This window comes from Neopelma chrysocephalum, unplaced genomic scaffold (assembly GCF_003984885.1).
Source record: "Neopelma chrysocephalum unplaced genomic scaffold, ASM398488v2 Primary Assembly neopelma1_76, whole genome shotgun sequence".
Lineage (NCBI taxonomy): Eukaryota > Metazoa > Chordata > Aves > Passeriformes > Pipridae > Neopelma > Neopelma chrysocephalum.
Genome location: NW_020897737.1, coordinates 8,664,453 through 8,681,570, shown reverse-complemented (window position 1 = coordinate 8,681,570; position 17,118 = coordinate 8,664,453). Strand labels below are relative to the sequence as shown.

General features: G+C 35.7%; 1 protein-coding gene across 11 annotated transcripts in view; it reads left to right on the top strand.

Annotated features, from left to right (window-relative positions):
• Positions 1-17,118, top strand: part of DMD (dystrophin) — a 1,013,774-nt gene that overhangs the window by 193,076 nt on the left and 803,580 nt on the right. For all 11 annotated transcript variants that reach the window (XM_027688940.1, XM_027688937.1, XM_027688948.1 and 8 more), the window contains 4 exons: positions 2,020-2,112; positions 3,060-3,137; positions 5,909-6,001; positions 11,591-11,763. In XM_027688940.1, the coding sequence (XP_027544741.1) occupies positions 2,020-2,112; positions 3,060-3,137; positions 5,909-6,001; positions 11,591-11,763 (437 nt within the window). The remainder of the gene's footprint in view (positions 1-2,019; positions 2,113-3,059; positions 3,138-5,908; positions 6,002-11,590; positions 11,764-17,118) is intronic.

Sequence of the window (17,118 nt, the reverse complement as noted above, 5' to 3'; positions counted from 1 at the left end):
TTTGTTAAGCAGACTTTTTTGACTGTCTAGATTGATTTCAACATAAATTTTATGAATAGCTTAAACGCTGCAGAAAGGAAGAAAGAGAGAGATGCAGGGATTATGAAGGCTAGTTCTGTTTTTCTTGTATGATACAAACCAATATAATTATATTCTATTATCAATATGTCATTGTGCTCAAATTCCCAGGGAGAGTCAACAACATTATGGGCACAACTCTTTCATAGTGTTACAGAAGAAGAGCCTATTGTTGTCTTATAGTGCTCCCTGAGAGTGCACAGATCTTGTGTTTCCCCTTTGCAAAAGTGACTTTTGTTCTGCAAGACACAGATTCAGTTGTATGTTTTAGTGTTAAATTTGTCCAACAACTTCAGGAATTCTGTACATGACTTGCATAATGGCACACAATTGTTCACACCATAATTTAAAACAGTTTTATAAAGCTATTTCTCATACTAAATGCGAGGCAGCAAATAGAATTGTTGAGTGTTATTACTTAAACAAATAATTTGAGATGTTGAGCAGTCCAAGTAAATAATATGTGAATCTATTCAGTATTGGTTTTCAGATATTTTGGGTAATAGAGTGGCAGCATGTATGTTAACTAGAAATTACCTTAGTTGGAATGAGTTGTGCATGGTGTAAAAACTGTCTAGAAAATAGGGATTCTCAGTGCTGTAGAAAATTTGTGATGTTTTGGATTTGTTTGTTCTGTGAAACAGAAACAAGACCTTACTAAAAAATTAAAGAAGGATTGAAAGAAGCTCTCGCTTAGAAGAGCAGTCTGAGAGAAAGGAAAATGGAGTCATGGCAGAACAGCTAATAGCACTGAAGTCTGTGCTGTACTCATAAACTTGTATTGATTGGGGAAAAAATTAGTTTAGCACTGAAAACTGTCCTTAATTCTGTCCTCTGTTTAAGAAAGCTTCCAAAAGAATTGGTACTTTCTAAAAAAATGTGTTTTTCATAAAATTCCCAGCTAGCTCTAATAAGTGTTGTAGTGAGTAGCAGAACAACACTGCTGACAAGAAAGCAAATGTTTTCTGTGCAATATGGATTCCCAAGTCTACATTGCTCTGTGGTAAAAGTGGAAGATGTGCAATGTAGGTCAGCACAGTGTCAATTCTAGTGAATTAAAGTACAGATGCTTCCTCTCAAATCAATCAAAGCATCTGTCAAACTTCACAAATTAGAAGTAATGTGGACATGTGAATCTACGTGGCACTGCAAAAAATAATCACTGGTTTTTATAGTGGTTCTTAATAGCTCTCATACATACAAAAACATTTCAAAATTGATGGGTGCTCATAAAACTTGTGCAGTGACTAAACTGTAAAAAAATTATATTTCTATATTTTTAATGCACTAGTCAAAGCATCAGATCAGAAACTTAGCTTGAATTTTAGAAAGAATGAATAATTTTTTACCATTGTCATGTGGGGAAAAATCTCAAGTATTTCCTTTCATCTTTCACTGATGCTGTAGACAAAGTATAAGATGTCTTTTAGCCAGTTACAGCAGTGAGGCTCTGATTCAGTACAATTCCAAGTATGTCCTATTAACATAGATATGTTTCTAAGATCTTTAGTAGAATAAGCCTAAGACTTATCTCCCTCTGGGTAATTCCAAGTTTGTTTCTGTCCCATGAAGGAGCACTTACTAGGCACTCAATTTTATATCACTTCCTGTGTGTTTGGGGTATTTCTGTTTCTTTCCCATTTCTTTTTTTTTGCTAATTATTTTTCCAAATTTTTTCTCCTGATTTGCACCTTTATTGCCAAGTCTAGTTTGTGTTCTAGCTTTATTAGTATTCAGTTCTGCCTTATTTGTTTGAAGTTACGGTATGTACTTGAAATAGGGTAAGCACATCTCTCTTAAGCATTAGAACCCCGTTAAAACCAATGTATCTGGAAGAATCCTATGAGTTTAGTTGTACTTTTGTCTTTTACTCTGTGTCATACATAATTTTTTTTTTTCTTTTTTGTGCTCGGACTAACTAGACCTATTGTTTCATTTCAGTTTGGAAGACGTTACATTGAAGACCTTTTTAATGATTTTCGAGATGGACGAAGACTTCTGGAGCTCCTGGAATGCCTTACAGGCCAAAAAATTGTATGTGTTTTTTAACACATTTACTGTATATTGAAACCCTGATGTTGTGATAAGTGTAGTAGGTGATATTCATTAATTTCTGCCATTGATGAGGACCCATGGAAACTATTTTTAGGGATATGAATATGTTTGACTTCCATTTGAAATTGAGAAAATATTGTGACTGAGAGCTGTATTAACCAGTAGCCCTTTGCTAGGCATATATTTGAAATGAAAATATTCTACTTTGTTCTTTGCACTTATTAAGGAAGTGGGGCAAAGAGAAACAAGACTGAGGCAGGGTTAATTTAAATATCTAGATTTTAGCTGGAATAACATTTAATGTGTAGAATTAGAATGTTTTGTTAATAAATTTCATACGTACAGTCTATGTGTGGGAGTTGTACTTGCCTGAAAAGAGAGAACAGCTTGCTCTTATCAACTTGGAAACTCTAAAGTGACACGTCACACATATTTCTGAATCTCCTCTCTTGTGTTCCTGGTTGGACTTTGTAAGCTTAACATCTTTCTCTGAAACGTTCTCACTAAAAAGTAGTGAAGCAGGCTGGAGTTTGAGAATTAAAATCCAGAGATAATATATTTGTAAATAAATATTAAACAGACTGATGATTATCTGTTTAGTTGCCATAGTAATGATCCTAAATTGCCATGCAGAATACAACTAATCATGATAAATAGAATCTAGAATTATCTGATTTTATATTCATTTCAATGATTCATTCACTGAAAATTGTCAAGGTACCAAATTACCTTCTAAATGTGGATCCAGTTTGTTTCACAATTAACTCTATTCCATGTTGGGAAGCTGCATAAGCCCAATGTATGGTAATAGTCTCTTGTCATAAAGCTATGAAATGAAAACTACAGGTGTAATATAAGATTTGAGATACCTGTAATATTCTCGATTCTGATTTTGGACAGTCAAATTTCTTTTACTTTCTTTGTAGGCAAAAGAAAAGGGCTCCACAAGAGTTCATGCTCTGAACAATGTCAACAAAGCACTCCAGGTTTTGCAGAGAAATAACGTAAGTATTCAGGCAGACAGGCTCAGAACATCCTATAGACAGCATACAAAATATTTTGTAGGTGTTAAATCAAACTTTAGTCTATAGTATACAAATACTGGAGTCAAGGCAGTTTTATTAATGTGACTTGGACACTTTGCCATTCAGCATCAGGGGCAAATGTATTTTAAAGAGTTTAAAATCCTCTTCCAGCAAATTTTGAATAATACATCTATAATGGATGATATCTGAAGATAGATCAACATGCAGGATTTTATGATAATAGATGGTGTTTAAAATAGATTTTTAAAAGTTAATTACTAGAAGTCATCCATAACTGATTACAAGGTTTTTTTTATCAAAATACCTACTCACAACCTCCAACAATTTTGAAGTCTGAAAAACCAAGGCTTTTACAAATAAATTTTTTTGGTAAATTTTCAGAGGTTCCTCATGGTTCAAAACATTAATCATATGAAACTCACTTTCGATTCTACTTTGTGAAGATTGACTTTTCAAGCCAGTATCCTGTGCATCATTATTGAATAAACATTCTCATAGTATCTTCCTTATGCCAGCATTCTAATGGACCTATAACTTTAGCAGACATTTCCAGTGACCAACTAATTTTATCATATATCCTTCTCAAGAGTAAATTCAAATAAACTATAACACTCACTTAAACTTAACAGTAAGAGGTGACAGAACAAAGATAATGTATTCTGTGCTGCCTATTATATTGGATTTCTTGATAGCTGCAGTAGGTCACTAAACATGCTTGAGTTCAACTGCTGAATAAAGCTATTTATTTTATAAATCTAAGATAATCCATCTAAAGATTTGTGCATAAATGAAAGTGACCTTATAATATTGGCATAAAGACCTCCAGCTTGATTTTTATTTTTATTTAGTGGAATTTCATGTAAATAAATGGAAGAAAAAGCTTCTAATTATTCAAAATCTGCAACATTTGACCTTATTGGGAAAAAAATCATCAATGCATTATTTCACAGTATACAAGAACGTGTTGGCTGCATACCTGGTTACAAACGTTCACAGCAAATGCTTTTTGAAGTATTCAATACATACCACCTAAGTCTATTAATGTGCTATTCATTCAGTCTCTGGAACACAATAATAGTCCCTCTCAAATATAGGAAGGAAACAGAGAGTATCCCAATTTTAGAAGATAGAAGAAAAAACATCGTTTTAGAAAGTGAAGTGGTCATCCAGGGGCCATCATATTCATGTAATAAAAACCTTATAAACCGTACACAATATAAAAAGTAGCACAGTATATGTAGAGAGATACTTCATACTTATTATCATGAACCCAAAAGACCTGCCTCTGAAATAGTTTCCTTAACCTTCAAATGCTTGATGAATGATTTCTATGGGACTTTAGGAATGCAAAATCAATGGCTCTAAAGCTAATTAAAGCCTGTGAGTAATCTAGATTTTTTTTTGCTGGTATGTGCTATTCTTGCTCTGAGGTTCTGCAGTCATCCGGGTGGTAACACTTAAAAATGCTGCTGCTTCCATTCAACGTATTTTATAGGGGTTTTTTTCCTATAGAAAGGTGAGAGTGTTGTGGGAGTAATGTGGGGGACGTGGGGTTGCCCCAATATAGGTTTAGGTTAAGTTCCTGAAGATCCATTTGGGAAATGTTCTAAGACACTGTTGGTTAGAATGAATTCCAGTCTCGTATGTTTTTAGTACAAAATGTGCAATTCTTAAAGAAAAGAGCTGTAAGAGAGTTTTAAAGTTCTTGACAAAATATCTACCTGGTATGGATTCATAAAAATAACCTATACATAAATGTATTGAAATAATAATAATTTTTTAAAAAAGCATCTTATTTTGAGGGTGCAAAAGCTTTAGGCAATCTACAGATACAACTTTGTAACTTCAAAACTTTCAGAAGCTCAGCAGGGATTCGCAGATTGTAGTTTGTGAAGAAATGGGGTACTTTTCCATATAAACATCAGTTCTGACCATGAAAAATGGCATCTATGAAACAGCGTGGATGCAGATTTTAGAGTCATAGTTCTATCCAAAGGTGCAGGACTTAGCTTATAACGTCTTGCACTCACATCCCTGAATTTGGTTTCTTTATTTTGATAGCATGAAAAATGGGGGAGAGTGAAGGATCATTTCACATGTGCAGGAAAGAGTATTCTAGAGTGGTAGATGCATTATGAAACTGCAAGGCATGATATAATTATGGAAAATAACATTACTGGATGAACTAATGTGTAAAAGACTGGCTTAGATGACAATCACTGCTTTATCTGTATTCCAGAACACATCCTGCCTTTCCTTATACTTTATAGATATTAATTAAGGAAAATTAAGTTCTATTTTAATCTAAAAATGTAGAACGATATCTTGGGTTTGTAGGTGGTTCTTACTCTGTCTATACGTGTATGTGTGAATTTCAGAAAATTGTATTATGTAAGGTAGCATGAAGTATAGTACAATAGTTTTTCTGTCTCCCATTAGTTTTGTGATTTGTAATTGTAGAGGCTTAACATAAAAGAGTTTGAGTTATTATTAACTGTTACTTTTAATTCTGTGTTTTCACAACATGCTGTAACTGGAATAATTGGAACTCCAGATCACTGATGGCTTTTTGCCAGAACATTAATTGTGCCATTTGTAAAACATGAGTTTTATCTTTATGGAGCAACAGAAGCCAAACGGCATGTTTACCCTAACCCATCCCTCCCTCCCCCTCCAACCTCTTATGCTTGTTATTTTTCTTATACAATTATTTTTGGTTTCTCTAATAGGTTGATTTGGTAAATATAGGGAGCTCAGACATTGTGGATGGAAATCATAAGCTGACCCTTGGTTTGATCTGGAATATAATCCTCCACTGGCAGGTGAGTGGCATTGCTCCTTACTTTCCATGAAGTACTTTTACTCCACTGATCTTGTTCCCATTATTATCCAGCAACAACTTGCAAAGTAAACATAGACATTGCAATGTGCTAAATCAGCAAATTTTATGGAAGTCTGTTTACATATCATCGAGTATATTAAGAATATTAAGAAGATAAAGTAGTTTTTAGAGCATTAGCAGAAGCTCTTTTGAGTGTAATTTCACCATCAGATATTGCAAAATTATGTATATAACAGTCATCAAAAGAAAAAATGGATAGACAAAACCAATATAGCTTTCATAGTCACTTTTCTTTTTAGTATCTTAGAAAGAGTGACTTTTATATTTTAATAAAATAATCACATTTGTTGCTTTTTGCTGCTGACCCATCCTCCCAAGAATTATTTTTAGAACACTAAAAAGCTGCAAGGCTGCTAATTTATTGAAGCAGATGTGGCTCATTTAGCTTCCTTTGTCTTTAGAGAGAAAGGGGTGATTATGATGTGGATCTTGTAAAAAACATTATGGTAGACGAGGACACTTGAGTAAACAAATTCTGAGACAGCAGCAAAAACAAAATTCAAAAAGAACAAGAATCTAGATGCTTTGAGACTGTATATGTCTATGAATTTGGACTAAGAGTGTGTCCATTCATGTCCAAGCAATAAGCTACAAGTTTTTCATAGTATTACAAGAAAAGATGGTAGAAAACAAAGTCTAGAAGACTTTATATTAAAAACTAAACAGTCCTATCAGAATCACATGTGCATCATTCATTGAAGAAGGGAATATTTTTATTCAAAATTTACAGGACATATAGTGAGAGCAACAAAGAAAAGCTGCAAATAGTTAACTGACTTCTTCCTTTGTCTCCCATATTCCTAGTTTAATTGCACAAAACTCTTCTAAATTACTTATTAAGAGCAGATGGAATATGATACCTAGCTGTGCAACTTTTGCCAATAATCCTTCAATCACTGTGTTTCAATTTGCATGAATAATGAACTGAGATGACTGTTCATGTTCAAATTAATATTTTGATTTGTTCTTATTTTATCCTGAAGCAAAGTGTTAAAGGTGTGCTTTAGTATTATCTGTGTACTTACTAATCTCTTTTCAGTTGTTCCCAGCACTCCTCTTAACACACACACACAGAAGACAATGTTCTGGTATAGTCTGCTGAGCTTTTTGACAGCAGGCATGTGCTCTTGGAGCACCTCTTGCTTGCAGGGCACAGGTGGTTATTTTCAAACTTCATCTTGAACCTAGTGATAACTGTGACAGCATCTGTGATGGTATCCAAGGCTTCAGTCTGAACTAACCATGTATGAAAAGTCCTAGGATCTTATTTACAAAGCATCAGTTAAAACTGTGACACTTTCTCAGCGTAGTCATAATGATTCATCATTCCATGTTTCATCTAACTTTGAGTTCCATGTTTCAGTTTGTTTTTATTCATGGACTGCTGAAAGGAAGTGACCTGAATATTCTGGACTTCTCTTTTTATTCAAAATTTTGTAAATAAATTTTCTAATTTGTCTAGAATTAAATTTCAAACAATAGCCTGGGTTGCTGTTGCATAATGGTGAATAATTAAAAAAAAATAATATAAAGACAGATTTGTATTTGGGCTTTTCTCTCTCTTTTTATTTTTTTTTAAAAAAGGACACTTAGGAGATGTTGGTTTGCTGCCTATTTCCCTCAAAGTATTGGAATGGTTCAAAGTAAATTTGTTTATTTACAGCTCTGTGGAGAAAGACTGTTCTTTTCCAGATTTTCTTTAAGTTTTGAAGTGATTTTCATGATCCAGAATATATTTGTGATTGTCCTGTCCTGTTTACATACTGACAACACTCCTGGTGAAACAAGGCTCTAAATTTCTTGAGAAAGGGTGCTGATTCCTGTTGGTTCCAGTTTGCCTATCACAGATTGCCCCCGGAAATAAGCAGCTGCAAGCACAATAAGCTGTTCATAAAGACTCAGGGCCACCAAACTTATCTGCCAGTTGTCTACAGTTGAGTAAAATATCTCACTCTCAATGATAATTTATCAAGACAACTATGTTTATTTGTAGTCTGTAGGAGGCCTAAAAAAATTAGATAGTAGTACACAGCCTACTTGATGTCATACATGCTGCTGTTGTAGTTTGCATTTGATGGTGCAATCCTACTTGTACAGATCTTTCACTTTCTGAGATAGAGAAAGTTTATCTGCCTGCATGGAAAAAAAAAAAGGTTGTGGGGCGGGCAGTTATTTTGTTGCAGATAACAAGCAAGAAGGTTTTTTTCCCCTGAGTTTCACATCCTGCAGCCAGCACCACATAAACTCTACTTATACATGACCACATGACAGTCTCTTACAAAAATGTCAACCACTTTGTGTAAAAATTAAAAAAGAAAAAAGAGACCGCAGAAGAAAGGTGCATGAAGGGAATAATGAGTCAGTACCAGTCCAAGTGGATATCAGCAGTCCCATTGAGGAGAAGCAGTGGTAGAGAGATCGCAGCAGACACGACTCGACTCATTCTTGCCACTGTCATTTCTGTTCAGTAGAAATACCATGGCTTTCTGTATCCCCTGTGGTGATTGTGTCCTTTCTTATCTAGCCTGTTTTTTTCAGATTATTATTAAAAGTCTCCCTGAAATTGAACCATTGGTCTGAGTTGAGCACCTGCTGCCAAAGCTCTTTATGCTACTGCATCCATCAGACTTTCTATTTCCTTGAAGCTGCTGCCCTCTTTCTCACAGCTTTGTGATCCCAGCCTCACTGCAGCATTAGCATCTAAGTAAAAACAGAGCAAAACTATTAATTTCTGAACTGTTGTATTTGACAAATTCTCTTAAGAGTGAAAAAAACATTATTGCAGTGTGGAAGTTCTTTTGTCATGTTTTTAAGAGCGAACTGATTTTCAGGTAAAGCATGAAAGAAAACTGCTAGCAAAAGTCTTTGGCGAGAGTCACGGCCCAAATCTTGACTTTCTTTAGAAAAAATAGCAAAAGAATAGACATATACAGAAGGCATATGTTTCAGAGATGTGCATTTCAACAGTTTTTCAGCCTTGTTTAGAGACTTATTAAAAGCCTCAGGGTTATTGTGCACTTGTTGTAGAATCAGTATTTTAAGAGGAATTACCATTTCATTTCATTTTATTTTGAATTTTGATTTTGGAAATGAAATATTAGTGGTTCTGTCAATCCACCTTGAATCAAAGAATATCCTTTACTTTGATAGATGTCTTGAATATCTATGAAAACGTTCTTAAAAGTATCCTTTCAAGTGTGTTTTGAAATACTTTAGTGGTTGTAGCTATAAAAAAAGTAATCTATGCAGTCAGAATACCTGAAGCATAGCAAGTGAAAAATACTAAGTCATTCTATCAGGGAGCTATAAGGTTTTCATTTGATAGAGAAAAATGAAAAATTCTTGCTTTGAGAACAGTTTTCTTTTTAGATTATCTTTTTCCCTCCCACTATTCTAGGATCTGGCATCCTGAAGCCAAGTGCCAGTCTTACAAAATGTTACATGCCTAAGTGTTGGTTCTAAATTAAAAAGATGTAGTGAGAGCCTTAGATCATGCTGTATTCCTGGTCATCTGACACACAGAGCTACACATGCACAGGCTCCAGGACGTGGTCCTGCAGTGGGAGGATCAGAGATCCACTGCTGCTGTGAGCCAGAGCTGTCTGTGCTGCTTCTAACTGCTTCTTAATGCTGTGACAAGAATAGCAGTGCTCCCAGTCCATTCACAGCTTTCCATTTGTCAGTTTGGCATTCCAGAAGCCATCTTGGTGATGTCTGTGTTGCCCTTTCCCCCCCTTCTATCGAAATTTAATCTTTTCTTATTGCCATAGCATATGCCCATTCCCCAGGAAGAGCAAGTATGTCTATTCTCTGGAAGTCAGAGTTTCCTACACTTTAGAGCTTTGTGTCCTGCCAGGATATATTACATTAGAAAGGAGAAGTAACAGAGAAATGAGTATCAGAGGTCATCCCATCATCTGACAGCATGAGGCAGAGCCTACTAGACACTTTGAAATGGCTGTAGTTTTTGAGCCTGGATGCTGAAAGAGTTTATCTTTCCAAAAGCTCTTCAGGCTGACATGAACACATCTCTGTGAACTACGTTCTCAACAGTACATCTTAACCAAGAAGCCATCAAAAAGCTTCCTTCTCACCCAAATGTCAGCCTGCACTTTTCTGCTCAAGTGCTGATCTTGCTTCTGACTGAAGTCAGGAATGTGTCCCATAAAATTTAGAGAGGATCAATTTCTCCTCCCATCTTAGAAACTAATAACATATAAACTAAACTTTATACCTAAGTCTCAAAAGGAAAACTGAAGACACTGATACTTTCTGGTAGTATGCATCTGAGATGCAAACCCAAGATATTTTCAGTAATTCCTATCTTTATGTAGTCAAATGACTAAATTAATTACTGTGAAACTACCAAGCAACTTACCAATACACAATAAAATTGTATCTCTGTTTTCTCTACAGTATCACAGTTATTAATTTTTGTTGTTGATGATTATTCTTTCAGATTACATCTTCTGCATGTAATCTTACAATTTTTACAATTTCAAAGTGGTCCATCCTTTATCATAAAGTAGCTTCTGCACTGCATGTTGTTCTTTGGCTGACTGATACTGGCTGCAGAGGAATTCAAGGGAAGAATTGTAATGAAATGCTATATTTCATAAGCGAATAAGCAACTTTATAGTTAAATTATATCTTAGGGAGTATTTTAAAAGAGCTGCTAGTCTTTCAAAGATAGATGGAGAAAGCAAAAGAAAAGAGAAAGAAAAGAAGAGTTCACTTTACAGGAAAATAATTCTGAATAGTGCTCTTGCACTAGTAAAGAAGTTGATAAGAAATATATAATCTACTGCATTATGTCAAACTCCAGGCTAATATTTTTAAAAACCCTTAGGCTTTTTGTGAAATAATAACCGTAGATTGGTAAGCTCTCTCTAGTGAAAGAAGAATATTAACTATTCATTAAAAAATAAAATTGAAACATATGCAATACTCTTTTAATGCAGGCAGTGAAATTCATTTTTCATCCAAGTGCATTTATTCAAATATAGTTTGCATATTTAAGTCAAAAACATTATCTACCGTGCACTGAGCACATTTATTTTGCCTTGGTACTATTTCAACTCCGTCAGTGAGAGAAGAATGCTTTTCATCCTGTTATCAACTTTTGCTATAATGTATCATATTAACTAAGGATGTATTTCCAGAGCAAAGAAAACCACAAGAAGAAATACTTAGTTTGAATGAACTCTGTTCCCACAAATGGTGCAAACAAATGTGCCTTCTCTGTCCGTGCATGGAATGCTTCATGTGGCACAGGGATGAATGCACTGAATGCATCAGCAATAGTGACCAGCAAGTCAATATCCCTTGTCTTTAAGCATTCAGACTTGATTGCTGTCCTTATATTGTGACTATGTTCTTTAATTACTTTGGAGTTTTCTTCTTAAAGGCTGAAATCTAGGCAGCTGAAGGATTTTTGTGTCAAAAAAAAAAAGAAACAGTCAGCTTTTAATAAGTTCAATCATTGATCAAATTCTGTCTTTTATTGCAGGTCAAAGATGTAATGAAAAACATCATGGCTGGACTGCAGCAGACAAACAGTGAAATGATTCTGCTGAGCTGGGTCCGCCAATCGACTCGCAATTACCCACAGGTCAATGTTATCAATTTCACCACTAGCTGGTCTGATGGATTGGCTTTCAACGCACTCCTCCACAGCCACAGGTAGGAAAAATAACTTTTAATTATTTCAGTAAGCTTGTAACAAATGGCTGTAACAGGACTGGAGGATGGTGTGTCTATTATGTGGGGGGTTTAGCTGCTTTGTGTGTGGGAGGCTCAGCGTTCTTTTAAATGGCTGTTTGCTTTGAAGTGGCTGCTGTGTTTTGTGTCATACTGAATCCTCTCATGGAGGGATAGGGTCTGAGCTTTTGACAGCACAACCAAATATACTCAGTTCAGATCCTTTTCTGGAATTTCAGGGTGTATACCCAGTAGACAGGAGCACAGATTTGGAAACTTTTGAGAAGAACAGAGAATAGATCCAAAACTATGCCTTTGAGGTTGTCCTAGAGGGAGAAAGAGATTTTCCTGGGGGAACTTGGAGGGGGAAAATGTGGTGTTTGTAGAAAGCCTCTCACAGATGCTGAATTGAAAGTATGGATTTACCTCACAAGGACACAGCTGGAGAAGGTAGCCTTTGTTTTCAAAACCTTTCATGTTATTCCACCAGCTGATTTGAGTTCTTAGCCTCTCTCAGAAGTTGTCTTCTAGTCTGTGCGTGCTTTATAAAACTCTACCTTTAGAGATTCAGAGATCTCTAGTGATTCTGTGTACTTGGCTTAAGGAAGATGTGCAAGTAAATCTATCTAAAAGCCCTAGTTCTTGCAGCTACAGCCTTTAAAACAATATTTCTTTTTTTCTTTTGTTGCATTAAAGGCTTAAAATAAAATAAGGCAAAATACATCTAAAAGCATAGTTTGAGACAATATATGCCTTCCAACTTAAGCAGCAAAGAACTGCAGATATTTCTTTCCAGAAGTTTTACCTGCTCTTTTAATTTTTCTAAATGAAACTGTCTGATGAAGTCTACTGCTGCTCCAGTTGAACAGCTGTGAGTCCACTTTTCATACTGTATATGCCTGGGAACCTTAGAATAATAAAATCATTAAGGTTGGAAATGACCTCCATGATGATCAAGTCCAACCTTGAAGCAAATACCACCATGTCCACTAAACCATATTTTGAAGTGCCACATCTACTTATTTTTTGAACACTTTCAGGGAAGGTGACTCCACCACTTCCCTGGGAAGCCTGTTCCTATGCTTAACCCTTCTCTCAGTGAAGAAACTTTTCCTGATACCCAACCTGACCTCCCCTGGTGCAACTGGAGGTCATTTGCCCTTGTCCTGCTTCTAGTTGCCCAGGGAGAAGAGGCCAGCATCCGCCTCACCACAACCTCCTTTCAGGTAGTTGTAAAGAGCAATAAGGTCCCCTGAGCCTCCTTTTTTTTCAGTTTAAAAAACCCCAGTACCCTCAACCACTCCACAGAGCACTTGAATAGATCAAACTGAATTAAGGTGCAGGAAGTTTCAATTGCAAGCGTTGTTTGCTTGTAATATTAGGAATGAGGAATTATCTTAAGGAAGAAATATTACACTCTAAAAGGATTTCGTGTATGCCTTTCACCTGCATTCAGTATTTACAGTGTTAACAACTGGCTTTCCCACCATCATGGTAGTTACTCCACAATGTGGGCACAAATACCTTTTTCTCTTCCTAAAACATCGACTATATATGCCTTATTAAATGGCAAAATGCAGTTTTTAACTCAAACACCAAGTTGCTTAAATCATACGGGAACTTTGTGATACAAAAAGGACTGAGTGATTCCTACTACTTTTGGTGGTACAGTGCTACCTCTGTTGCATTGGGTAGAGCTGGGGAAATAAAAAATAGAAACATCTCAAAGAGAAAATACTTACTTTCAAAAATACCAAAAAATAGTTATGCTGAAATGATATTGGATAACTAATTATTACTGTAGACTCAAAGCTAAACCCAATAGCACTGTAAGTATCTGGAATTCATCTTCAGCAAATCAGTGCAGCAGAAGGCCTAGAGATATTGTGTCTAAGTAGAGACAATATCACACTGCCTGTTTCCTGATTAGGGTATCTGATACTCAGATATTCAGATTGTGTGCTCCACAGGACCATGTAATATCATCTGGTGTCTGAAATCAGTAATCAGAAATTCCTTTTTGTCCCTCTCTGTAGGAATAGCTTCAGAAGTCTGAACACAGACACTTATTCAGGAGCAGTCTGTGGCTGGGGAAGGCAGTTGCCTGCCTAAACCATTGGGATTGTCTAGACAAATCTCTGTGTCTGCATGCCAAATTTTATGCACTGCTGTGTTCAGTTCAGTGCAAAGTTCACCAGTTGTGAACATTCATTTCCTGCTTACTAGAATTTATGCACTTTATTCAGGCTTTGTGATTCAGGGCTGCAAAACTTAAGCTCGCTTTTACTCTTCTTCTGTCTGATGCCATAAATCTTGCACAGCTTTCTGCACAGTGAGCCTATTTTCAATAGAAGTGAAAAAGAATTACTCCACAGAAGTCTTGTCTCTTGTCCAGTAGTTAGTGCACTTATCTGGGAAAAGGCAAGTGTGCATTCAGATTCTTCTGGATTTAATCAGTGTGTTACTCTGCAAAAGTTTCAGAGGAAGAGCTAATGTTCCCTGAAGCAGTGAGTCAGTAATTTTTAAGATGAACCAATGAATATTTTGGTGACCTTGCACATTGTGTTCAGTGTGTGGAAACACTGAACTGTCTTTCAAGATTCAAGATGCAATCAGTTAGTTACACTAAGACACTCAGAGAGTTCAGGAGGTCCTAACTCTATCTTATAAAAACAACAAAATAAAGACAAACCTTTTCTAAGAAGCCTAATTCAGTCACTCTAAAATGCAGGTACATTTCATACTTGTTGGGTGTCAAGTCTTGGATTTAGCACCTAAAGAAGACACATTGAACATATACTGAAGAAAAGTTGTTCAACAGTGGTTTACACGAATTTGCAGAGAAACCTAGAGTCTTGCACATCCTATGCTTTAAAAATATTACATATATAGAATGACAAGCCCTCTGAAGACAAACACTTTTAAATATAACCCGTCTGTTTTCCCTGTTTCTCAAGTTCTCCTGTTCCACTTCATTCTTGTCCATTTCTTTGTTCTCCATGAAGTTTTGTCCAGATGTTCTCTTCTTTTTCCTTTCATCCTCTGATTTTATTCCTCAGTATTCAGTTAATTCAATGTTTCCATTGTCTTTTTTCCTTCTTCATTACTGTCTCTTTCTACATTACCTTTCAGTAACTGTCTTTCTCCTAGGAATTTTTATATTGAAATGTCTCATGAAGAAAACTAGGACTTGTTGCTCTAATTGTCAGAACAACTATGTGTGTCTGTATGGTTACTTATATAATAACCTAGTACATATATAAAATACTTTAGTGGAATTTTTCTTTGTTAAACATTTAAAACATATGCTCATCATTCCTGAAACCTAAAAGAATTCCATGATTTAATTGTAAAAATAGTCTTCACTGCAAGTAATAGCTTCTCCTTTCGAGACTGAAGTCTTTGAGTTTAGCCCTTCCTTCAGGTGTGTTTCAGAGGTAAGCCATAAGCCTTCTGCATTGGCCTCAGGCTCTAATTTGCATCCACAGTCTTCATCACATCTAGATATTCTCATTGGAAGCAGAGTTATTCAGAAAAAACACTACCTATAGTTTGAAAATCAAGTGTGATAATGAACTTATACGGTGCTCCTGGTGGTCGTGTGCATAGTTTTTGCCAATTGTAGCACTATTCCTAGACTGCTAAAAAAACCCAAAACCAATCAACCAAGCAAAAAACAAACAAAAAACCAAAAACCAACAAACAAAACCCCAGGAAACAACCAGACACACAAAAAAATCTTTAATAATGCTACCCAAAATTTTTTCCATAGTATTTAGAGTCTCTGAAAGTGAGGGTAGATTTCTTGGTGGCATTAAAGCAATTTATTTTTCAAACCAAACCCTTACCTTTAGGGATTATGGTATTTTCATTTCTCTTATATAATGTTTTCAGTGGTGAGCAGGTAGCTTTTTGTTTTGGTTTGTTTTTTTTTTTAAAGAAGTTCAGGAACTAATGTGAAATTTGTATCTGGATGAATATTCTAAGCACCTCCTTAAGGGGATTGAAATAAAGTAAGAGACTATCATGAAACACTAACCACATAGTACACTGTAAGAGCAGTACTCTCTGTGGGAAGCTTTCTCTCTGATAGGCTTTTAGCCCACCAATCCCTTACTTTCAGCTGCCTGTTTTGTTTTGATCAGATATTTCTAATGCTCTTTCTCCATCGTTTTATAAAGGGGTTACTTTAAGTAGATATTCCCATCTTTCTAATCACCATCTCTCTGCAGGAATTTGGACTCTTTAGCAATTGCTTTCAATACTGAGGGCAAGGAGCAATGGAGCACAGGTTACTTGGCAAACCTACAAGGGCACATCAACGAGACCAGAGTGAGAATTTTCAGAATATAAACTTTCCATATGGTTCCTTGAATGGCACGTTCTGCATTGAACTGAATAAAAACAAGGCAGCAGCTGTGGAACGGCACCATCACCCTAAGAATATACAGAAACTAAAACATTTTGCTAAGAAAGAGAGGTCAGTCTTGCTACAGATGAAACTCTCCCTACTTCAGGCTGGAAATCATAGAGAGCTTTTCTCCTTTACCTCTTGTAATCTTTTTCCTCCAGACAGGTATCAGAGAAAGCTTTATATTTTTCCTCTAACTTTGCTGAGGCTTTTTATATTTTTTTTCCCCTGCCCCTTTAATCAGGATTTTGAAGTAGGAGCAGGTGGCATTCATTAGCTTCCTCCTTGCTTCTTTAAAATGCTTGAGCTCAGCCCAGGTGACTGCCTTAGGAATGAGCACTTTATAGTGCAGCTGGTCCTGCTTCAGGGTGACAGAGTGAGGAGGGAAGGAAAATGTTATTAAAAAGATATCCTGAATAGAATTAAAAAAATTTGTCTTCAGTAAGTTACAGGAAAAGTAGAAGTAAAAGCAATGGTATGAAAAGGTATGGCAATAATTTTATTTTAGCAAGTCACTAGGTTACATGTTAGCTACTGGCTCCTGGTTTGTTTTAATTGTGAGAGTACTGAAGACATACAAGATCTTCTTGTGTACAAAAGTTAGAGTAACAAACCCACAACTTTTCTTTTGGAAAGGAGATGGTCAATTTTATGATCTAAATGTGACTACTTTCTACCTACAGCGATAGAAAGATTTTGTAAATTAGAACAGTAAGTTTCTCTTTTGCTGTTATTTTATCACAGCAGAATATATGAGTTATACCTTAGCTGGATGTTGGTGCAGCTTGAGAAAATGGCTTAAAACATGTATGTTGTTTCTTCATGATATTTGCAATTATGTTTGTGTAATTAATTTTTACTGAAAGTCACGTAAGTTATAAAGGCTGCTGTTTTAAAGGCTTGTGATACTTGAAGAAATGAAAACA